A 25,199-nucleotide genomic window follows, 5' to 3' on the forward strand; every position below is an offset into this window, starting at 1 on the left:
TAGATGCAGATACTGAATAAAACCTGTTTGTAAGAAAATATATAAGTTATGAGGAAGATTCTCACAGACAGTGAAAAAGATTCAGCTAAAGCTCAGAGCAAACACATAAATGAGGCTAATAATAAAGGCTAATATTCAGTTACTGTAGAGAACATCAGACTATCAGTCTGTTCATGTCAAGGAAGATAAAAATGAACAGTTTCTTCTTGTAGCCATGGACAGGAGCATCTCCTGACACTGGCGATGTGGGGAAAATGAAAGAGTCACTCAGAGTCGAAGACTTGAGCTAGAACACTTAACCAGACAGTAACCTTAACTTAAAGTCTGGGCAATATGATTCTGATAGAATTTTGATCTGTTTTATTTGTCAGAAACAGCACCTCAACAGTCAACAGTTGATTTCACATATAAGAGGTGAACATAGTTACTATCCTGGTTCTTTCTATCAATTCTGGCACTTGATCCCTGACCACCTCAAATTATTTAAGTACTTGTATCCAGATAAAAATCATAATTTTATGATTAATTACCTTTCTTCTAAATTTTTTCAAAAAAAAAAAAAAAAAAAAAAAAAACATGAAACAACTGTTTGAATTTCACTACTGAAAAAAGTCATATATTAATTTAAAAATTAAGATTCAGGGTGAGTCGCATTTATTTGCAGAAATATTTCCTTACAAATAAAACCCAGTTATTTTATCAGCTGTGGAGCACAAACACTAAAGAAAGTCTGAGAAATCTGTAATAACTTACTCTTTAAAGCTGAGGTGTGAGATGTAGGGCAGACACTGAAGGAAACTCCTCACTTCACTCTCTTCATCTGAACAGTCTCTCAGCTCCACTGGTATCTTCTGTGTTTGGAGTTTCAGCACTTCTAGGAGGTCGGAGACTTTTCTCTCTGAGAGATTTATGGACCAAACAGGAAGTGACTGGTAAACTGTCAGCAATGCTGGAAGGACAGTCCTGTGTGTTTTACTCTCATACTGCTTCACATGTGAGAACAGATCCAGCAGGAAATCATTCTGTTCTTCATTATAACCTGTCGTCACTCTCTCCTGGATGTTTTGTGGTTGGTGTAAAGCTGTCTGCAGATACAAATCCAGTAAAAATTTTCTCCACCTCTTCTTTTTTTCTTCGTCTGTGAAGTGAAACCTGGAGAAAAGTGAAAGATTGACATTATTACAGTAAACACAGATAGAACTCTCACACATACAGAGAGAAAAATACAGAAGAAATAAAGTTTTTCCGCTTTAATTACTTTAGTTTTTGTTAATATTTTATAATTAGTGGAATAATCCTAAAACTACAAGCGCTACAGAATCCCTAGAGAAAGCCACGCCCCTCCTGGCCACACCCTCTCTGACATAAGATGAACAAACTCTCTCATATACTGGTCACTGAAACGTATTTGTTTTATTTTTTAATCCCACTCAGTGATGAAGAGAACGCTGACACAACAGACTGGATGTAAATCCACCAAAAGAAGAAAAGAAGAGTCTCGTTTACTCTCCAGTTCTCTTCATTATTAACCCTGATTTTACTGCAGTCTGATAGTTATCATTACAAAACTCTTATTAATAAATATATAAATATATTATATGTATATATCTTATATATAAATCATGCTTAGTGGATTTTTGTGCAGTTCTCTACTCAAGGGTTAAAAATGAAATGAAATAACATGAGATTTTTAATCCCAAAGATGTAATAATTATACTACAACAGTTTAATAAATCTTATATGTTTTCTTGTAATAGGAACCCCTTAATAAACAATAATATTTAATATATTTAAACTGATATTATGTCATTTTTGTAGGGCTAAAACCTGGTCAAATTATTCAGTGTGACGTAATCAGAGTCATTTAAAGGGGCAATTCACCTTTTCTTACATTTGATACTTTCTAACCTCTTGTAGGGTGATTTCTAGATACCTCAGGAAGATTTTATAATGGCTGATTAAATCTTGTGTTAAAACTAAATAAATAAAAAAAATGAGTGGTTTGTCTTCCTCCAGAACCTGAACCTACAGCTGTACGACCCCTAAAAAAGAGAATAGCCTGAATCACAACAGGATCACACTGACCATCACAAACAACTGGAGGTTTTAAGGGTTTATGTCCTATAAAGGTATGAGGTTTTGAGAAAATTGATAGAGGAAACTGCAGCGAGTCACCAAATCCTAAATGTGTGCAATCTGAATAAAACATAGATCTAAAATAGATCTATATCATATATATATATATATATATATATATATATATATATATATATATATATATATATATATATATATATCATAGATCATGATGTTTATGAGCTGATGTTTAAGAATATCACAAAGAGAAAACATACAGACACTGAAAAAGTGTAGAGATCACTTAAGACTCATAATAAACATGTTAATAAAGATGTGGTGAGTGTGGTGAATGGGCACGGTGGCTTAGTGGTTAGCACGCTTGCCTCACACCTCCAGGGTTGGGGGTTCGATTCCCCCCTCCGCCTTGTGTGTGTTGAGTTTGCATGTTCTCCCCGTGCCTCAGGGGTTTCCTCCGGGTACTCCGGTTTCCTCCCCCAGTCCAAAGACATGCATGGTAGGTTGATTGGCATCTCTGGAAAATTGTCCATATTGTGTGAGTGTGTGAGTGAATGAGAATGTGTGTGTGTGCCCTGCGATGGGTTGGCACTCCGTCCAGGGTGTATCCTGCCTTGATGCCCGATGACGCCTGAGATAGGCACAGGCTCCCCGTGACCCGAGGTCGTTCGGATAAGCGGTAGAAAATGAATGAATGAATGAGTGTGGTGAGTTTAACTTTTCTAGCATTAAGCGAACAACCAGTGTTAGCAGGTAGCTAGCAAACAATAACAGTTCAGATCAGTAAAAGGGGTGAAATCTATACAGGAACTTTAAACTTACTCATTAAACCTGAGGTCTGAGATGTAGGGCAGACACTGAAAAAAACTCATCACTTCACTCTCTTCATCTGAACAGTCTCTCAGCTCCACTGGTATCTTCTGTTTTTGGAGTTTCAGCACTTCTAAGAGGACGGAGACTTTTCTCTCTGAGAGCTTTATGGACCAAACAGGAAGTGACTGGTAAACTGGCAGCAATGCTGGAAGGACAGTCCTGTGTGTTTTACTCTCATACTGCTTCACATGTGAGAACAGATCCAGCAGGAAATCACTCCGTTCATAATAATCTTTCACATATTCTCCAATCTCTGGCATCACTTTCTCCACTGTCTTTTGGATGTTTTGTGGTTTATGTAGAGCTGTTTGCAGACACAAATCTAGTAGAAATGTTCTCCATTTCTTTTTCCCTCCATCTGTAAAGTGAGACCTGGAGAAAAGTGAAAGATTCACATTATTACAGTAAATACAGAGGGAACTCTCACACACACAGAGAGAAAAATACAGAAGAAATAAAGCTTTTCCACTTTACTTACTTTAGTTTTTGTTAATATTTTATAATTATTGGAATAATCCTAGAACTACAAGAGCTACAGAATCCCTACAGGAAACCATGCCCCCTCCTGGCCACGCCCCCTCTGACATAAGATGAACAAACTCTCTCATATACTGGTTACTGAAACGTATTTGTTTTATTTTTTAATCCCACTCAGTGATGAAGAGAACTGTCAAGCCCCCGGATACGGTAGGAAAGGAGACAGACCCGTAGGCAGGATAGCTTCAAATGAGAGGGGTTTAATACATATGGGAAACAAACAAACATATCCACATGACACGGGGAGCTAACGTAACTAAACTAATGAATCCGTGCTGCCATCGGCAACGCGGCTCGAAGTCCACAGCCAAGCTGTAGTGCCGAGCAGCATCCCCCAACGCACCGCGGCCAAACCCTGCGTCACGCCGAACTGAGAAGGGAAGGAGGGCGGGAAGGATCCTCCGCCTCGGGCCTGCGCAGAAATGCGGAACGATGTCACTGGAATTAGGGCCGGAAAGACCGATGGAACAGTCCAGGGGGGAAGTGAAGCGACGTAAACCGGAAACGGAGCGGCGTCCTTCCCCGGGAAAAAAAAAAGAGCCGGTCCCCGGATACGGAAGGATAGAGACAGACCCGTAGGCAGGATAGCTTCAAATGAAAGGGGTTTAATACATAAGGAAGACAGACAAACATATCCACACAACACGAACGTAACTAAAATAATATATATACACACACACAAGTCAATCACACAATGGGAAACAGGTGAGGAGACAGGGAGGAACAGACGAAGGCGGGGCAGACACGTGACAATAACAAAAACATTAGCACGTGTCCAAAAGTCCGCGCTGATCCCTGACAAGAACCCTGACAAAAACTGTTAGAAATATATTTATATATATATATATATATATATATCATGTTCATAAATCATACTTGGTGGATTTCTGTACAGTTTTTTACTCAAGGGTTTAAAATGAAATGAAATAACATGAGATTCATCCCAAATAACATACCAAAGACGTAATAATTATAGAACAGATTAATATAAGAATCATATCGTCGCTGTCGGGCGGAAACCTTGTATGTCCAAATTTGGTCAATTTCATATTTTTTCACATATCAATACTATTGGTCAGTCCCCACATGGGTCTGTTATTTTTACAAGTTATTAACCAAACTAAAGTCTTGAAAATAGCTTGAACGCAAATCTCTTAACTCCATTGGACACTTCAACTGTCTGAGAAATCTCGTAACTCCACCTCTTCTTCACTCCGCGGGAGAGCTGCGCAGCATATTTCTCCTCAAGTTTAAGAGTCGCAACGAATCAACACGTCTTAAAGTGATATCTAAAGTGATTTTTGTGGGGCTCAAAGAAAAAAAAATTTTGACCCCCGCTAGTTCTGGTACTCGTCTGAGGACAGGAATTTAGCACAAGACAATCCACCGCAATGCGGACTAAACCCTGTGCATTGCAGATAAGATAGGATTGTATCTTACAATGTCAAGGCAAACCGTTATGTTCATCCGTCATGCTCATCACTTTAAACAAGCTGGCTGGCTTTTTGCCTCGTTATTATACGTAAGCATGCCATATAACATAGTGAAATGATAATTTGAACTATAGTAATTTTATTTTTTGGGTGAACTATCCCTTTAACTATGATTTTATCGATGTTTATCTGTTATTGATGTATTTTAAATATCTTGGCACTGTGCATGTAAAACACTGTTTTTTGGACACTAACAAGTGAAAATAGTTTGAAACATTTGAGTAGGTCTGTTTTGTTAAAAATCGATAGCTGTAATGCTTCTGTGCAGAAAGAACACCCCCCCCCCACTTTGCTCGCTCCGCTCTTGAATGCCGGTTTTTCTTTGTTTTTTCTATGTTTTGTGTTTTGTCTGCCGTGCACAAATGCGGTGCACTGATTGTGTACAGCAAACAGGCATTACTGGACATCGCCAATTCATCCAACCACCACGAATTCACTGGTTTTATACCTACCGAGCTACAACACATCAGTCGCTCCCAGAACCACCACCACCATCACCAGGAAGGCCCCGAAGCACTGAGCTCGAGTGAGATAGCTGACCCGAGGAGAGCGCTCTGGAGGCGTCGACGCAAACGAAGCAAGAGGGGAGGGCTTCATGCAAAACTAAAAGCTTGCACTAGCCGACCACCGCTACCAAGCCTGCTAGAAACGTCTCACCCTGATGCCGTCTTTTTTGCAGCTGGCGAATTTAATCAGTGCAAACTACAGTGCAATCCCTGTTACCAAACAGGTTAAGCTTTGGACCCCACAAACTAAGGGCATCTTGCAGGACTGCTTTGCTCTGACAGACTGGGATGTGTTTAAAACTGCAGCCACTTTGGAGGACTCTTCTGTCAGTGTACAGGATTATGCTGAGTATGTGACTGGGTACATTAGCATGTGTGTTGATAACACTGTACCCACCATACAAATCAGGAAGTTCCCCAATGAGAAACTCTGGATAAACAGTCAGGTATGCCATATGCTGCATGCTCGATCACTTGCATTTACATCAGGCAACGAGACAGAATACAAAGCGGCTAAACACGGACTGAGAAAAGCCATTACAGCGGCCAAGAGACAGTACACAGAAAAGCTGGACAGTTTCTACTCTAATGCTGACGCCGGGCGCACGTGGCAAGGCATGCAGCACATCACAGGCTATAGGACCACCGCAAGCACTAATTTCAACTCCTCAGACAGCCTACCAAATGACCTCAACACCTTTTACGCCCGCTGCAAAACCTCCAGCACCAACACCGAGAGGAGGCACACACACACACTCAACCCTCCCCACCTCCAACTGTCTCATCAGCTGAGGTACACAAAGCATTGTGGAAAATCAACCCCCGCAATGCAGCAGGACCTCACAAACTCAACCGAAAACTGCTTGTACTTAGACTACACCCCACACTCTGTGACTGGCTCCTAGACTTTCTGCCTGGCAGACCACAGTTTGTTAGGATTGGAAATAGGACATCAGACACAATCATTACAAACATTGGCACCCCACAAGGTTGCGTTCTCAGTCCGATCCTTTACACACTGTTCACACATGACTGTGTTGCCACACACAAGAACAACACCATACTGAAGTCCGCTGATGACACCGCAGTGATAGGATATATCACAGGTGGGGATGAAGCGGTCTACAGGAAGGAGGTGGTCAGTCTTGTGACATGGTGTGAAGACAACAGTCTTAACCTCAATACAGACAAGACAATGGAAATGATAGTGGATCTGCAGAAAAGAAGGGAACTCACCAGCCACTGTTTATCTGAGAGCTTGAAGTGGAGAGGGTGAGCTGCTTTAAATACCTAGAAGTCCACATCAGCGAGAACCTCACCTAGACAATGAACACCACCCAGCTAGTTAAGAAAGTGCAACAGCGGCTGTACCTCCTGAGGAGGCTGAGGACGTTTGGCATGTCAACCAAGATCCTCCACAATTTCTATAGCTGTGTTGTTGAGAGCGTCTTGACCAGCTGCATCACTGCATGGTATGGCAGCACTACTGTGAACAACCACAAGCGTCTGCAGAAAGTGGTGAGGACTACTGAGAAGATCATCAGGACTCCAGGGCACTCTCTGCAGACCATTTACCATCGCAGAGTCCAAAGTAGAGCTACATCCATCGTTAAAGACCCCACCCACCCCCAAGACTGTTCGCACTCCTACCCTCAGGACTGATGTACAGGAGTATAAAGTGTAGGACAACCAAACTAAAGAACTCCTTCTTTACATTTACAGCATTTGGCAGACGCCCTTATCCAGAGCGATGTACATAAGTGCTTAAATCTCTAACATTGGATACATTAATGCTGGCTCACTAAGTTACATACTTAAGATACCATGAGTTTAAAACATTTGTTTAAAGTTACAATGAAAAAGTGTCAAAGGGTGTTTTTTTTTTTTTTTTAAATGCAAAAGATAAGGAAAGAAGTGCTAGTTGAAGTGTTTCCTGAATAAGTAGGTCTTCAACCGCCACTTGAAAATAGCCAGTGACCTCTAGGGGAGGTTCATTCCACCACCTTGGTGCCAGTACAGAGAAGAGTCTTGTAGTATGCTTGCCTCTTACCCTGAGAGATGGTGGAACCAGTCGAGCAGTGCTGGTAGATCGGAGGGTGCGGGGTGCAGTGCGCGGAGTGATGAGGGCTTTGAGGTAAGAGGGAACTGGTCCATTTTTGGCTTTGTAGGCCAGCATCAGTGTTTTAAATCTGATGCCTGCAGCTACCGGAAGCCAGTGGAGGGATCGCAGCAGCGGGGTGGTATGCGAGAACTTTGGCAGGTTGAAAACAAGCCGGGCAGCTGCATTTTGGATCATTTGCAGAGGACGGATTGCATTCATAGGTAGACCTGCCAGCAGTGCATTGCAGTAATCCAGTCTAGAGATGACAAGAGACTAAACAAGTACCTGAGCAGCCTGTGTGGACAGAAATGGCCGGATCCGTCTAATGTTGTAGAGAAGAAACCGACATGAGCGAGTCTCATAAGCAACATGAGAGGAAAAGGACAGTTGATTGTCCATGGTTACACCAAGGTTGTGAGCTGTGGCTGAAGGGGAGATCAGATCGTTGTGCAAGGATATAGCAAGGTCATGACCTGGGGATGAGCCACCTGGGATGAACAGCAGTTCAGTTTTGTTAGGATTGAGCTTTAACTGATGAGCAGTCATCCATGATGAAATTTCTGCCAGACATGCTGAGATCCGGTCAGAAGCTGTGGCATCTGAGGGTGGGAAAGAGAAGATAAGTTAGGTATCATCAGCATAGCAGTGGTAAGAGAACCCACATGAGGAAATAACTTCCCCAAGAGAGTGAGTATACAGGGAGAAAAGAAGAGGACCAGATGTCCAGATGTCTGCGTGGAGCAGATGTCACTCCCTTCCATGTTACCTGATATGAGCGTCCTTCCAGGTAGGAAGCAAACCATTCCCAAGCTGAGCCGCAAATCCCAAGACTCCTGAGGGTGGATAAGAGAGTCTCGTGGTTGACCGTATCAAATGCTGCTGAAAGGTCAAGGAGGATAAGGACCTTCTTTCCCTCAGCTATTAGTCTCTTAAACAGCTACCCATCTAATTGAATAGTCAGTCCAACTGTTCACCTCATTTGAACGTTGTATTTTATATTGCTGCTATTACCACCACCATTATATACTGCTAATATTATTCATGTAGCCCCATCTCAATTTTGCACATCTATTAATGTTATTGCTGCTTTGAATACCTGGGTTATTCCTGCCATTATTATAGTATATTTTCACTCACTTGCAATACTATATTATATTGCATTTATATAGTGTACAGTTTTTATGTACAATCCTGGCATTCTTGTGGATGGCAAAGTAAGAATTTCATTGCTCAGCGAAACCTGCTTTCCTCACTGCGTATATGACAATAAATGCATTGAATCTTTGAATCAGAGTCACTTAAGGGGCAGTTCACCTTTTCTCACATTTGACCCTTTCTAACCTCTTGTAGGGTGATTTCTAGACACCTCAGGACATTTATATAACAGCTCATTAAATCTTGTGTTCAAACTAATTAAAACTAAAAAAATTAAAAAAAACAGAGTGATTTGTCTTCCTCCAGAACCTAAACCTACGACCCCTAAAGAGGAGAACAGACTGAATCACAACAGAATCACGCTGACCATCACAAACAACTGGAGGTTTTAGGGGTTTATGTCCTATAAAATGAAGTTTTGAGGAAATTGATAGAGTAAACTGCTGCGATGATCAGATTCACCAAATCTACACCAGGTTACATATGTAACCTGGTTCCCCGAGAAGGGAACGAGATGCTGCGTCAGTGCTGACTTTATGGAAATGCTTCTGTAAGGAAGTTGTGTCTGAAGCTCTGTGTGCACACATGCCATTTAATGGCTCGGGAAGGACACGTGACAGAGTGATTATGCGCCAGTAAGTCCATATAAGGACATCTGTGTCTCACAACTCCAGCTTCTATTTGTCTGAAGAAAGTGCAAGAGGATGCCCAGGGCATGGCCAGCGACGCAGCGTCTCGTTCCCTTCTCAGGGAACCGGGTTAAATACATAACCTCATGTAGTTCCCTTTTGAGGAAACTCGACGCTGCATCAGTGCTGATGCTAAGGGAATGCCAATACCCATGCCGCCATGCATTGACAAGGCCTGCAAATCCCCCACTTTCTTGAGAGAGGCCAAGGCTAGGAGCAGAGGCAACTTCAGGGACAGAAACTTCTCAGAGGCTGACTCCATGGGCTCAAAGGGGGCTTCCAGCAGCCCCTCCAGGACCACAGAGAGGTCCCAGGAAAAAAGGTGCGGTCTGCAGGAAGGCCTCAGCCACCTGACACCACGCAGAAAGTGAGAGACCAGAGGGTGCCTACCCAAGAAGGCCCCGAGAACAGGTTCATGGTTCGCAGCAATGGCGGCCAAGTACACCTTTAGAGTAGATGGGGACAGGCCCCAAGAAAAGCAAGACTACAGGAACCTCAGCACTGTACCGACCAAGTAGTGAACTGGATCCTGACAGTGTTCATCGCCCCAGAGGCAAAAAAGCCTCCACTTCAGAACATATAGCTTCCTAGTGGAGGGAGCCCTAGCATTCAGTAGGGTCTTGGTCACCTCAGATGAGAGGCTTGCCTCTAGGAACTGGTCCCCCTCAGGGGCCAGACCCAAAGCTTCGTCATCTTGGGGCAGGGGTGCAGGATTGCCCCTGCACCGGAGAGAGGATATCCCCCCTGACGGGAACCTCCCTGGAGTGCCGTACAGGAGGGAGGCTAGGACCGTGAATCAACTCAAGAGGGCCAACGAGGGGTAAGTAGGAGTAGGTAGGCAAACGCAGACCGCCCTGATGATTGATATGGGGAACCACCGCAGTGCTGTCTGTCTGTAATAAGACATGGCAGCCCCTGAGGTGTGGAAGAAAGTGTTAGAAACACAGCCCTCATCTCCAGGCAGTTTATGTGCCACGAGAGATAGGGGCCCTCCCATAGACCCTGGGTAGCCCGAAAGTGAGGCGTCCGTCGAAAGAGTCCTGCAACAGGGAAAGAGAGGGAAAGAGAAAGGGAACCCGTCTCTTGCTCCGTTTAAACCTAACTCAACCTGCGAACCCCATGATCGAAGCCGCCGCACCGCCTCGGCGGACGCAGGACTCGAATCACAAGGTGCAGCCGAAGCTGAAAATACACCCAAGTGGGATCGGAGAGTACGCCGAGGGAATCCCTCACAAATGCACACAGCCGGCTCCCTCAAGAGCCGACCGCGCATGCTCCTCTCCCAAACAAACAACGCATCTCTTAAAATGCTTAGATTGCAACATATTGTTTCTCTTTTAGACAGGACAAACAAATGACACACATACACAGAGCGCTTCCTGAAGACAAAGAAGCTAGAGTAGTGTGACGTTTCTGGCACGTAATCACTCCATCACGTGTCCTTCCCGAGCCATTAAATGGCATGTGTGCACACAGAGCTTCAGACACAACTTCCTTACAGAAGCATTCCCATAGCGTCAGCACTGACGCAGCGAAAGGAAGGGAACGAAAGGGAACCTGGATGTGTGCAATCTGAATAAAACATGGATCTAAAATGTATGATGTTTATGAGCAAGAATATCACTAAAAGAAAACATACAGGCACTGAAAAAGTGTAGTGATCACTTAAGACTCATTATAAACAAGATGTGATGAGTGTCATTACATAATTACTATTGTATTTGCCCCATTAAATAAAGCAGCAAATAACTTCACTTCAAATTCATATTGATTTGGTTTAGTGATAATAAATAATCTGCTGTCTTAGTCATGTTAGTCATCCTTGTCTCTACCTTCTCATCATAATTATAAACTCACCAACAATTATTAGTTCAAATCAGATCAAATTTCACACAAAACACAAAACAGACAGTTCTGTTTAGTGATGATCAGTACAGTCACATGTGAGAGTTTCCCTCATGTCTGATATAGAAAGTGATGATGTAATGAACACAATGACTTTGATAACTGATCAAATTATCTAGATATTTATCTGTGAGTCGATCAGACCTAGACTTGTAGTGTCTAGTTAGAAAAAGGATTAAGATCCATTAGTTAAAAGGTTAATATTTATTATCTAGCTAAGTCAGATGGCAGTGTATTTAGTATAGAGACGTTTTGTATAAAAGATACTGTTGATTTTTCAAAAGTAAATGTAAAGTTTAATTAAACAAGAAATTGCATTAACTTTATGTAGAAGTGTTTCAATTTCTAACATTAAAGGAACAACCAGTGTTAGCAGGTTCGAGGTAAAGTAGCTAACTAACAATAACAGTTCAGATCAGTGAAAGGGGTGAAATATATACAGGAACTTTAAACTTACTCATTAAACATGAGCTCTGAGATCTTCAGCTGTGGAGCACAAACACTAAAGAAAGTCTGAGAAATCTGTAATAACTTACTCATTAAAGCTGAGGTGTGAGATGTAGGGCAGACACCTAAGGAAACTCCTCACTTCACTCTCTTCATCTGAACAGTCTCTCAGCTCCACTGGTATCTTCTGTGTTTGGAGTTTCAGCACTTCTAGGAGGACGGAGACTTTTCTCTCTGAGAGATTTATGGACCAAACAGGAAGTGACTGGTAAACTGGCAGCAATGCTGGAAGGACAGTCCTGTGTGTTTTACTCTCATACTGCTTCACATGTGAGAACAGATCCAGCAGGAATTCACTCTGTTCTTCATAATAATCTGTCATCACTTTCTTCACTGTCTCCTGGATGTTTTGTGGTTGGTTTTGAGCTGTTTGCAGACACAAATCCAGTAGAAATTTTCTCCATCTCTTCTTTTTCTCTCCATCTGTAAAGTGAGACCTGGAGAAAAATGAAAGATTCACATTATTACAGTAAACACAGAGAGAACTCTCACACATACAGAGAGAAATAAAGTTTTTATAATATAAAAAAATAAAATAAAGTTTTTCCGCTTTACTTACTTTAGATTTTGTTAAAATTTTAATAAGTATTTGAATAATCCTAGAACTATAAGAGCTGCAGAATCCCTACAGAAAGCCACGCCCAATCTTTGCACGTTTGCCTCACACCTCCAGGGTTGGGGGTTTGATTCCCGCCCCCGCCTTGTGTGTGTGGAGTTTGCATGTTCTCCCCGTGCCTCAGGGGTTTCCTCCGGGTACTCCGGTTTCCTCCCTCGGTCCAAAGACATGCATGGTAGGTTGATTGGCATCTCTGGAAAAATTGTCCATAGTTTGTGATTGCATGAGTGAATAAGAGTGTGTGTGTGCCCTGTATAGGGGTTGGCACTCCGTCCAGGGTGTATCCTGCCTTGATGGCCGATGACGCCTGAGATAGGCACAGGCACCTCGTGACCCGAGGTAGTTCAGATAAGCGGTAGAGAATGAATGAATGAATGAATGTTGTTTTTGTAGGACGAAAACCTGGTAAAATTATGCAGTGTGACGTAATCAGAGTTAATTAAAGGGGCAGTTCACCTTTTCTCACATTTGACTCTTTATAACCTCTTGTATGGTGATTTCTAGACTCCGCAGGCTGTTTTTATAACAGGTGATTAAATCATGTGTAAAAACTAAATGACACTAAATACATAAAAAAAGAGTGGTTTGTCTTCCTCAAAAACCTGAACCTACGACCTCTAAAAAGGAGAACAGACTGAGTCATAACAGGATCACACTGACCATCACAAACAACTGGAGGTTTTAGGGGTTTATGTCCTATAAAATGAAGTTTTGAGGAAAATGATAGAGGAAACTGCTGCGATGATCAGATTCACCAAAACCTGGATGTGTGCAGATTCTGAATAAAACATAGATCTTAAATGTATGATGTTTATGAGCAAGAATATCACAAAAAGAAAACATACAGGCACTGAAAAATTGTAGAGATCATCCTTGTCTCTACCTTCTCCTCATGATGGAGTAGATTTTATTTTAGGTAATGAGTTAGCAGGAGGAAAAGTTGTTTGAAAAGTTGGAAAAGTCCTTCCAGTATTAGAAGTAACAGAGTTGTGTGCTGACTGCCAATCTGATGAATTTGTTTTTTGATGAAGGTTTTTTCATCATGTGTTGTCACGCATTCCCAAGCAAAGTATTCTGGGGATGTGTTGGATCTTTCTGACTCTAAAAAATGTCATAAAACCCATGTGTATATATGCTAGTGTGGTGGCAGATACAAACAACCCACAGATAACTGATACATAATTCACATATCACCGACAAACACACACATACATATTTGGCATTTCCCCTTTAAGAAGTGGGAGAGTTAGTTAGTTGGTTGGTGCGTTGTTCCTGCGCAGGAAGTTTAATAAAATAAATACGACCATTCTGTCCACATGCAGCAATCCTGTCTCTGTGTATCTTTGATAGCTTACAAAGCTACATTGGCGACCCCAACGCAGAACAAATATCTTATTTGTGATGTCGATGAATGCTGTATCTCTGAAGCTGCCGGAGTTTTGGGAGCAACAAGCGGCCGTATGGTTCGCGCAAGCCGAAGCTCAATTCGCCTTATGGGACATAACCGCGGACGACACGAAATACTATTATGTCATCGCAGCCCTCAGCAGCTCCACGGCCGCGCGAGCGATCAGCATTCTGGAAGATCCCCCGGATCGGGATAAATATTCTACACTTTTTTTTTTTTTTTTAGAGAAATTAGATGCAAAATACAAATACTAAGACCAACGAAACAAAACGTGCGTGTGTGTGTGTGTGTGTGTGTGTTTGTGTAAAACTGTAAGTGTAACTGGGTGTGGGAGTGGAGATATATGAATGAAGGAGCATGTAGGGAAGTACAAAAAATATAAACTGTATACGTATATATATATATAAATCAAAGAGGAATATATATATATATATATTAATTTAAATAGTAATAATTATAATGACAATAATAATGATAAAGATAGTAATAGTATCACACAAAACAAAAAAAAAAAACAAACAAAAAAAAAAAACAATACAGTGACAGTATCAACAGTAATAATAATAATAATAATTATAATGAAAAACCCAATTAATAAGAAGTAGTAATATAGTATTAGCAGTAGTAGTAATAATAAACATATTTACAAATATACTCATTTCCTCCAGAATGAAGGGGAGGTTAAAGGATCAGGAAGAGGACAAATAGAAATAATAATGCAAATAGCATTTAATAATGCAAAAAGACAAATAGCAATAATAATGCTGATACAGCCATTAATAGTAATGATAATAGTAGTACTTATAATAGCAACGATAATAATAATAATAATAATAATAATAATAATAATAACGGTAATATTGATACAGCTATTAATGATAAGGTATTATAAAGCTGCTTCTGATACCCCTCATGGCCATGGCATAGTATAGACCCCCGCCAGCGTCATATTACAATGGGCTATCAAAGTGAGGTGCTGCCGGGTCCAGGGTCCCAAAATCCATCCTCATCCCCAGCCGTCCCACACATGCCCCGCTTACCCTGTTTGTGTGTGTGGTTTTTTTATTTTATTTTATTTTATTTTTTTTTTTATTTTATTTTTTTTTGGCTTTCATTGTTATAATCATGATATGTTTATGTCAACTAGTGTATGATGCATTAAAAAAGCATGGCGTGTAGCATGGAACCAGCCCAGTGCAAAGCCCAGGCCGCCATGCTCGCGCCACACTTACCCTATGTGTGTGTTTTTATATATATATTTATAAATATATAAAATATATATATTTTTTATTATGCTCCAAATGAATGTGTGCACACCTCATCTAATATGTGATGCATTAAAACAGCGAGACAAGTGATGGGCCAACCGGAGACAAGAAATCTCAGGCATAAGTACAAGCTGGAGGGCGAAAACCCAATGCCCCCGGCCCCACATCACACCCACCCACAACTAATCAGAACTGCACATGGCAGGGTATGCCACATAGTATGCCACATCCAACCAGGGTCCAGAAGCAGCGAAACAGAGAGAGAGAGAGAGAGAGAGAGAGAGATTTAAATATAATCTTATAAGTATTTTATTTATATTTGATATTAGTCTGTGTAGCTGCCTCTTCCTGACCCCCCTCCTCCCAATCATGTGTGATTATTGATGGGATTATTGATGGTGTTTCATTGAGGATGGCTTCAGACAAAGAAGGTCACTGGATTCATGACTGTTTGAAGTTAAAGAGAGATGACCAAGAAGGGTGTAATTCTGATGTACTATTTTGAATGGAGGAAGACAAGTTTTCCATGGAGATGTACTCTATTAATAAATTTTTCCAAGTTATAATGTGTATGGTGTTCCTTGATTTCCAGTTCATGAGTATAGTTTTCTTGGCGATAGTTAGAGCCACTAGGAGTAATTGACTGTTTGTACTGTTTAAATTGATTATGGATACGTCACCTAATATACAGAGGGAGGGAGATAGCGGGATGCGACACCCCATAAGGTTGAATAGTGAGTCAATAACATTTTCCCAGAATTTTTTAACTGAGGTGCAAAGCCAAATAGCGTGTAAATAGGTGTCTGGGGTATTTTGTGTGCAATGTGAGCATGTTTCTGAAGTAAAACCCATTTTAAATAATTTTTGTCCAGTTAGGTGAAATCTATGAAGTACTTTATACTGTATAAGTTGTAAGTTGGCATTTTTTGTCATGAAGTAGATATTTTTGCAGATTTGTGTCCAGAAAGCGGCATTGGGAGCAATGGATAAGTCTGATTCCCATTTAGCATTGGGTAGGCTTAATGTGTTGTCTGATCTGGATATTATTTTATATATTTTGGAGAGTAGTTTTTTTGGGGAGGTTATATTAATTAGTTCTGAAATTGGAGGCAAAAGGTCTAGATTAATTGTCTGAGTGTCGATTTTTGATTGAATAGATGATTTGATTTGTAAATATTCCAAAAAAACAATTACTCCCAATGCCGTATTTCTGGACCAAGTGGGAAAATGGTGCCAAGTTGTTATTAAGGAGGATGTGTTGAAGTTGTGTGATGCCCTTATCTACCCATGTGCGTAAGTTTAGTGGCTTCTTATTAACTATAAAATCAGAATATTCTACACTAAAGGCATATCTGTTAAAGACTTTCTGTTTATCAGAGACTGAGAGAGCACGCCGCTTACTTTCTCTGCCTGGACTCGGAGATTCACAGCCGTCCGAGTTAATGGACCACATGCTAACGCTACTGGGTGAGCATAAGCCATGCTTTCTGTTTAAGGAGTTATTCTTGCAACAATTACCAAAGAATGTCCGTACCTCCCTCGCAAATAGTACGGTAGCTGATTACAGAGAACTAGCACAACTAGCGGATGTATATCAGGCAGCATCACAGAAGTGTACAGCAACTGACTCAGCAGTAGCTACATCCTTGTACCCTGTTTTGAGAACTGTAGCACATGGTACGGGTGAACGGCTAGCTCCCGCTGCATGGCAGACTGCTGAACAGAGACTGTGTTTCTTTCACGCTCGTTTTGGGGCAAAAGCCAAAAAGTGCCGTCCTCCATGCACATTCAATGGGAGCCACAATATGCCAACTGTCAGTAGCATAGTAGCTAAAAACACTGCTTACCTACTGTTCATCACAGACTCATTATCCGGCCGACATTTCCTGTGTGATACGGGGGCACAGGTTAGCGTCCTGCCAGCATCAACAATGGACAGACACTTAGGCAAGGATGGCTCACCGCTCAAGGCAGCCAATCAAGGCAAGATACGCACATATGGGAAGCGGCTAGTGCCGCTGTGCTTCAATGGACAGCGTTTTACGTGGGAGTTTGTGTTGGCAGATGTAAGCAGGCCCCTCCTGGGTGCAGACTTCCTGTGCACGAATGACCTGTTGGTCAATGTAAAAAACTGCTGTTTGGTCACCGCGGAAGGTTTCAATGTCTTACCTTGTTCAAGGAGCACCTTCTCCACGACCACTCTGTCCAGCGCATTGACGGTTGACTGAGTTCACCTTATTGCTCAGTAACTTTCCAAGTCTCACTAAACCCACTTTCTCCTCAGCAGTGGCCAGCCATGGAGTCGTACATCATATCTCTACATCCGGGCCACCGGTCTATGCCCGGGCACATCGGTTAGATCCAGTGAAACTTGTAGTGGCCAAGGCTGAGTCTGCTAGCATGGAAAAAATGGGTATAGTGCGACGCTCTGAAAGTCCCTGGGCCTCGCCCCTCCACATAGTCCCCAAAGCAGATGGCGGTTACCGCCCATGTGGAGATTATCGCTGACTCAATAATGTCACCACACCTGACCGATACCCAGTTCCACACATTCAGGATTTTTCAGTCTGGGAAAACTATTTTTTCGAAGGTAGACCTTATTCGAGGATACCATCAGGTGCCAGACTTCCATGCGGACATCCCAAAAATGGCAGTGATAACACCGTTTGGTCTCGTTGAATTTTTACAGATGCCTTTTGGACTCAAGAACGCAGCACAAACCTTTCAGCGAATGATGGACTCGATCTTACGAGACATGGATTTTCTATTTGTGTACTTAGTTGACATTTTAGTCGCAAGTGCGTCCAAAGAGGAGCACCTGACACATCTAAAATTGCTGTTTGCTCGCCTCGGCCAACATGACTTGATAATTAACCCCGCCAAGTGTCAGTTTGGCCTGGCCGCTATTGACTTTTTAGGCCACCGGATCACAAGCAAGGGGGCAGTTCCTCTGCCAGACAAAGTCAACGCCATTACAGAGTTCCCTGTTCCACACACACCCAAATCACTGCAAGAGTTTTTGGCAGATGGTTAATTTCTATCATAGTTTCATTCCTCGGGCAGCCCAGCTCATGCATCCTTTGTACAGGGCCCTCACAGGGCACAGCAAGAATGCACAGATTATCTGGTCAGAGGTGATGACCAAGTCATTTGTGGACACTAAACTCGCTTTAGCCCAGGCAACCATGCTGTCTCATCCGATTCCAGATGCCCCCATTGCTATCACTACTGATGCGTCAGACTGACCAGTGGGTGCTGTACACGAGCAGCTGGTAGATGGTGTTTGGCAACCCCTTGCATTTTTCAGTTGCCAGCTCCACCCGAATAAGCGGAAGTACAGCACTTTTGACAGAGAGTTGCTCGCGCTATTCCTGGCAGTAAGACACTTTTATTTCTTTTTGGAAGGACAGGTTTTCACAGCGTTTGTGGATCACAAACCCTTGGTTCATGCTATGTCTAAAGTCTCTGAACCCTGGTCATCAAGGCAACAACGCCACCTGGCCTTCATATCTGAGTTCACAACAGATATCAAGCACATAGACGAGAAAAGCAACGTTGTAGCAGATTGCCTTTCCAGGGCCGCTGTGCAAGCAGTACACTGGGGTATAGACTTTGTACAGTTAGCTACTGATCAGCAATCCGACACAGAGGTGCAGGCTTACAGATCAGCTATCTCAAGTTTGAAAATAGCTGACGTCCGTTTTGCAGAGGTGGGAGCTACGCTGATGTGTGATGTCTCCAGAGGCCATGCTTGGCCAATAATACCAGTACAGTGGAGGCACGTTGTGTTTGACAACATCCACAGTTTATCACACCCGGGGCGGAAAGCTTCACAGAAACTGGTTTCTTCAAAGTTTGTGTAGCATGGATTGAAAAAGGATGTTCAAAACTGGGTTTCAGCGTGTGTGGCATGTCAGCGGGCCAAAGTGCAGAGACACACCAAAGCTCCAATGGCAACTTTTGAGGTACCCGAGCGATGTTTTGACCACATTAACATCGACCTAGTAAGTCCACTGCCGCCCTCCCGGGGGTTTACTCACCTTCTGACTATGGTGGATCGCACCACTAGGTGGCCTGAAGCAGTACCATTGACCTCAACGACAACGGCGGATGTTGCACGGGCCTTCATCAACACTTGGGTGGCGCGTTTCGGCACACCATCAGACATATCTTCGGACCGTGGCTCTCAATTCACATCTGGGTTGTGGATGGAGGTGGCTCGAATCTTAGGTGTGCAGCTGCACTACGGCTTTCCACCCGCAGGCCAATGGCCTTTGCGAACGCTTTCATCGCTCTCTCAAAACTGCACTGAGGGCCAGTCTGACAGATGACAGATGGATTGAGCGGCTACCATGGGTCCTGCTGGGCCTGTGAACGGCTCCCAAGGAGGATCTACAAACTTCCTCTGCAGAATTGGTGTACGGTCAGACTCTACAGGTCCCCAGAGATTTCATTCCAGATTGCACAATGCCATGGAGACTACCTTCTGAATGCTACGCCCTCTTAGACAGAATCAATGCTTTCAAACCTGTTCCTACCTCTCAGCATGGACTGATGGTAGCTTGGATGCCAAAAGACCTCTCTGCAGCTGAGTTCGTCTTCATCCGTCATGACGCTCATCGAAACTCTTTGCGGCCCCCACACGACGGCCCGTTTTGGGTTCTGGAGGCTGCAGCCAAAACCTTCCTGGTTGACGTCAGGGGCCGTACAGAGTGAGTCACTGTCGACCGACTTAAACCAGCTCATGGAGAGCTGGGCCAGCCGATGGTTCCAGCGCTGGCTCCTAGGAGGAGTCGACCAACCACCAACAATAGTGGAGACCCCAAGAAGAAATCCCAGAATGTTCAAGAAGTGCTACCTGCTACAGGCTCACATCATTGCACCCATTCAGGGAGACATGTTCGTGCTCCAAGCAAGCTGATGTTGCCGCTGTTGGTGAATTCTGGGGGGCCTGTGTGGTGGCAGATACAAACAACCCACAGATAACTGATACATAATTCACATATCACCGACAAACACACACACACATATTTGGCATTTCCCCTTTAAGAAGTGGGAGAGTTAGTTAATTGGTTGATGCATTGTTCCTGCGCAGGAAGTTTAATAAAATAAATACAACCATTCTGTTCACATGCAGCAATCCTGTCTCTGTGTATCTTTGATAGCTTACAAAGTGTCAGGGATCAGCGTGGACTTTTGGACACGTGCTAATGTTTTTGTTATTGTCACGTGTCTGCCCCGCCTTCGTCTGCTCCTCCCTGTCTCCACACCTGTTTCCCATCGTGTGATTGACTTGTGTGTGTGTGTGTGTGTATATATATGTGAGCCGATGGCAGCGCGGATTCATTACTTTAGTTACGTTAGTTCCCCGCGTTGTGTGGATATGTTTGTCTGTCTTCCTTGTGTATTAAACCCTGTTCATTTGAAGCTATCCTGCCTACGGGTCTGTCTCCTTCCCACTGTATCCGGGGGCCTGACAGAATGAATCCGCCTTCAGACCCAGCAGGATAGCTTCCAGCTCGGACCGGCCTTTTTTTTCTTTTTTTTTCCCGAGGAAGGACGCCGCTCCGTTTCCGGTAAATCCCGAGGAGGACGTCGCTTCACTTTTTCCGTGGGGGATGCTGCAGGCCCGAGGCAGAGGATCCTTCCAGCCCTCCCACCCTTTTTCTCAGTTGATCGAGGTGGGGGTTTGCCCGCGGTGCGTCGGGGGATGCTGCTCGGCCCTACAGCTCAGCGGTGGATGTCGCTCGGCCCTACAGCTCGGCTGTGGACTTCGCTCGGCCCTTCAGCTCGGCTGTGGACATCGCTCGGCCCTCTCTGGCTGTGCCGCGTGTGCCCTGCTCCCCCCACCTGCCTCGCCGTGTGCCTTGGCTCCCCCCACTGGCCTCGCCGTTGTCCTTGCTCCCCTCACCTGCCAATCGCCGTGGGCCTCGCCCATCCCCCCCCCGGACCTTGTCGGGCTTTGGCGCTTCAAGAGCTGCGCCTTAAGGGGGGGGTTCTGTCAGGGATCAGCGTGGACTTTTGGACACGTGCTAATGTTTTTGTTATTGTCACGTGTCTGCCCCGCCTTCGTCTGCTCCTCCCTGTCTCCACACCTGTTTCCCATCGTGTGACTTGTGTGTGTGTGTGTGTGTGTGTGTGTGTGTGTGTGTGTATATGTGATTCATTAGTTTAGTTACGTTAGTTCCCCGTGTCGTGTGGATATGTTTGTCTGTCTTCCTTGTGTATTAAACCCCGTTCATTTGAAGCTATCCTGCCTACGGGTCTGTCTCCTTCCCACCGTATCCGGGGGCCTGACACAAAGCTACACTAGGTTATGAATGGTGCTAAAACAGTTTTGAGAACCAGGTCTAAGGTTTGTACCGAAAACCCAATACACTGCACTCAGATTTAATAACTCAGCATATACCAGTATATCAGAGGGGTACAGAACCTATTAAATCCCAGAGATGACACAGCATATAGGAAAAAGGCTGTGATTTTAATGCCTCACTCAAAGACACAAATATATTTCTAAGCCTGGTCTGAAGCACAGAAAATGTTGTCACAGAAAAGACCACAGAATAATGACACTGAGTAAATACTCCTTCCATCTGCAGTGGATGTAATGAAAACTTTATCCAAACTTAACCAAAGCGAAGCTGCTGGTCCAGACAACATACCTGACTCAGGGAACGTGCTGAGCAGCTTTGTGAAAGACTAGCATCATCTCTGTGCTTAATACTTGATGATCTGCCTCAATAACTACAGGACCAGACATCATCACATTTATGATCATTATGTATTAAACACATTAACAGATGTCACCACACTACACTGGATCCATTTAGTATGTCATTCATTAGTATTTGGTAGACTCCCTTTTCTAGAGCAACTTGAAATGCTTTTTAGTCTCAGTCACTATATACATACAATACATACTGTGTACTGGTTAACTAGGTCAAAGACCAATAATACCCTCAGTCTAAAGATTATGTTGGGAGGTAGTTTATCAAGAAAAGCACACAGAAATTAGATTTTAAAAAATGTAATAAATAAATAAAATAAAAAATTACATTGGAAGATTGTGAGTTTGAGTCCCACGTCCACCAGGCTGCCACTGCTGCGCACCTGAGCAAGGCCCTTAACCCTTAATTGCTTGGTTGTATACAATTAGATAAAATGTAATTTACTCTGGATAAGGATGTCTGTTAAATGCTGGAAATGTAATGAAATGTGTTCAAAGACTGCCAGTTGTTCAGATATCAAAAGGAAGTTTTTTCACCAAAGCACAGAAAAGTCTTGATGTATGCTGCAGAATGGTGGGACCAGTCAAGCAGGTTTAGAGAATATGAGGGAGCATAGAGCAGTGTGGAGTGGCATAAGAGTTTTAAGCTAGAAAAATGCTGGACTGGTTTTGGCTTCATAGGAAAGAACCAATGCTTTTAAATTTAATGGGGATGGCTACAGGATGCATTTAAAGGGAGCTTAGCAAAGTCTGAATTGAGTATCATCTGCATAGCTGTGGTATGAAAAGTCACCAAGTGGTCAAGTATAGAAGACAGAACAGGACAAACTACTCAGCCTTGTTTGACAGCAGTAGAGTGCAACAATGCTGTCGGTACATTCCCAAATGTTATGGAGCTATTAATGATAGTAGTGATATTGGGCAGGTGCTCTTGTGAGATGATCTGGAGCACTGTAGAAGGAAATTCATCCAGTGGGCAAATTGCAGTGTTGCAGAACAAAGTTTTAGCAGAAGTCACTTGTCAGATGAGAATTTGGACAGTGAGTGATGGTAAGAGAAATGTGTGTAGAGTGATTTATTCCACTTTCTTTCTGCTGTACAACTAATTCTCTCCAGTTGCTGCACAACATTTCTGACAGCCAAGAAACAGGGCAGGAACTCTTCCTGGGTTTGGAAGAAAGAGTTTCATGGATAAAGGAAAATAGTCGGTGGAGAGAAAAAGTCAGTGTCTGGAAGGGATGTTAGGTTGCAGGAAGCTACAAAGGACAGAGTGGAAGTGAAAATCACCCTGCTAGATAGTTGTAAACAGGATAAGGAATGTGATGATGGATACCAAATGACAATCCAAGATGTGTAGTAGGGAAGCACTGATGTCTGTATGTGGCAAATAAAGATCCAGAACATTTCCAAGCTTGTGTTTGGGACTGCAGCTGTTAAATGTCAGAGAGAAGGAATGCAAAAGAGAGAATGCAAGAGAACTGGAGATTGTTGTAGAGGATATTGAAGTCTCAAAGGACAGTGAGAGAGGTATCTATTTTCAACATCCTTAACATCTTCATGAAAGTCACCTAGGGGACCAGGGGGTTGGAAGACAACAATGATGTGAAGCTTGATCAGAGAGGAAACTGTATGAAATTTGAAGGATGAAATGATGAGAAAGGGAAGAGGTGTGACGCAGTTGCAAACCTGCAAACACCAACCCTGCCAGTTTCTTAAAAAGTTCACAGCAGACTGACAGTTCCAGTGGAACTTTCATCACTGTTTAAGACTGAGAGTGGAGTTTAGTAGAGGGTAGATCAGATTACTGGTAGTTTGGCCTCTAGTTTATGGAAAAACACATCTGTGTTCAGAGTCAGGAGTGAGGCCAATTTGAGTTTAAGTAGGGTAGAGAGGGTTACGGTTTTACTGGTAACACTGGTACTGGTAAAACTGAAGAAGAAAACACTACAAAACCAAACACATTCTAGCTAAATTTATGCTCCTATCTGTTACAGAATGTGCTTCTGACCAGTAGAGGATATTATTCAATTTATCTTTGCATGAATCAGGTGTTATGGTTCTCATTAAAATTAAATGGGTTAATATTAAATGTGCTTGTTATAGAACATCATTTGTTCTATAGTAATGGCTCATATACAGGGACTTGTACAGCAAAGGCTCCTCATAACTTAAAACTAATCAATGAGTTTAACAATTTAATTTTTATAATCAGTGATGTTTTTTGTTAAAATACATTTATTTGACTCACATGCATTTGTGACAAAGTTTAGCAGAGATCATTTTTCATGAGTTACTCACTTGAGAGAGCTGATGTGTGGCAGCCATGAGAACACTGTGCTTAAGAGAAGATCTGTGAGCTGTTGTGGGTCTTTATCGCAGTGCAGATGGAGATTTGGTTGTTCTGCATATTGCGTTATAATTTTTCCAGCTTGCTCAAGCACATCTCTATGACTGCTCATTGGGATGTGAATCTCATTCCCACATAACTGTAGCAGATTTATCAGATAATTACGTTCCTCACACTTCAAGGTAACTGTCCAGATCTGTCTTAGTGTTGTTGAGAAATCCCTGAAAACAGGAAAAAAAACACAACCAGAATATAAATAAAAAGACAGCAGCTAAAATAACCACATCACCACATCACATCACCATTTTTCTCAGTAAATAATTACATGAAAAACGAAATGACACAAAGAAAAAGTATTGAACATATGAAGAAAGGAAGGTGCAAAAAGCCATGAAAAGCCACCAGCTGAGATCTCATGATGGTTAAAAGCAAAGAGCTCTTTCAAGACCTTTGCAAAAAATACTGATGGCATTGATTACAGATGGATTTCTAAACTTCTGAATGCTCCAGTGAGCACTGTTGAAGTAAAATCCAGAAGTTTGGGAATTTCAGCAAGGCACTGATCCCAAACACACATCCAAGGAAACTCTCAATTGGTTTTGGAGAAAGATAATAAAGTGGCTAGAATAGCCCAGCCAATCACCTGACTTAAATCTAATAGAAAATCTATGGAAAGAACTAAAGACCAGTTCATAGAAGTCGTCCTTGGAACCTTCAAGATTTAAAATATAAATATAAAAAAATATATGAATGAAATTTGTGCTGAAACCTGCCCACAGAGTTGCAAAGATTTGGCCAGAGGGTGAATGTTAACTATTTCTTTAATGCAATCTAACGTACAGTTTTGTTTCAGTATATACTGCATAGACTCTATGCCATAGAGACTGAATAGATGACACACAGTCAGTCCTTATTACATTTCAGTGACTGTACTTTTACTGTATAATCCTGCTTTAGTCAATTGAATATATTG

The 25,199-nt window shown here is 42.6% G+C and overlaps 1 protein-coding gene across 3 annotated transcripts in view; it reads right to left on the bottom strand.

Moving 5' to 3' along the window:
* The window catches only part of LOC132842608 (uncharacterized), a 164,910-nt gene that overhangs the window by 41,332 nt on the left and 98,379 nt on the right, over positions 1-25,199 (bottom strand). For 2 of the 3 annotated variants that reach the window (XM_060865371.1, XM_060865369.1), the window contains 3 exons: positions 11,890-12,297; positions 2,917-3,339; positions 754-1,152 (listed from right to left, as the gene is read on the bottom strand). In XM_060865371.1, coding sequence (XP_060721354.1) covers positions 754-1,152; positions 2,917-3,339; positions 11,890-12,297 — 1,230 coding nt within the window. The remainder of the gene's footprint in view (positions 1-753; positions 1,153-2,916; positions 3,340-11,889; positions 12,298-25,199) is intronic. The other variant, XM_060865372.1, reaches the window with a different exon arrangement.

Source organism: Tachysurus vachellii, chromosome 3, assembly GCF_030014155.1.
Source record: "Tachysurus vachellii isolate PV-2020 chromosome 3, HZAU_Pvac_v1, whole genome shotgun sequence".
NCBI lineage: Eukaryota > Metazoa > Chordata > Actinopteri > Siluriformes > Bagridae > Tachysurus > Tachysurus vachellii.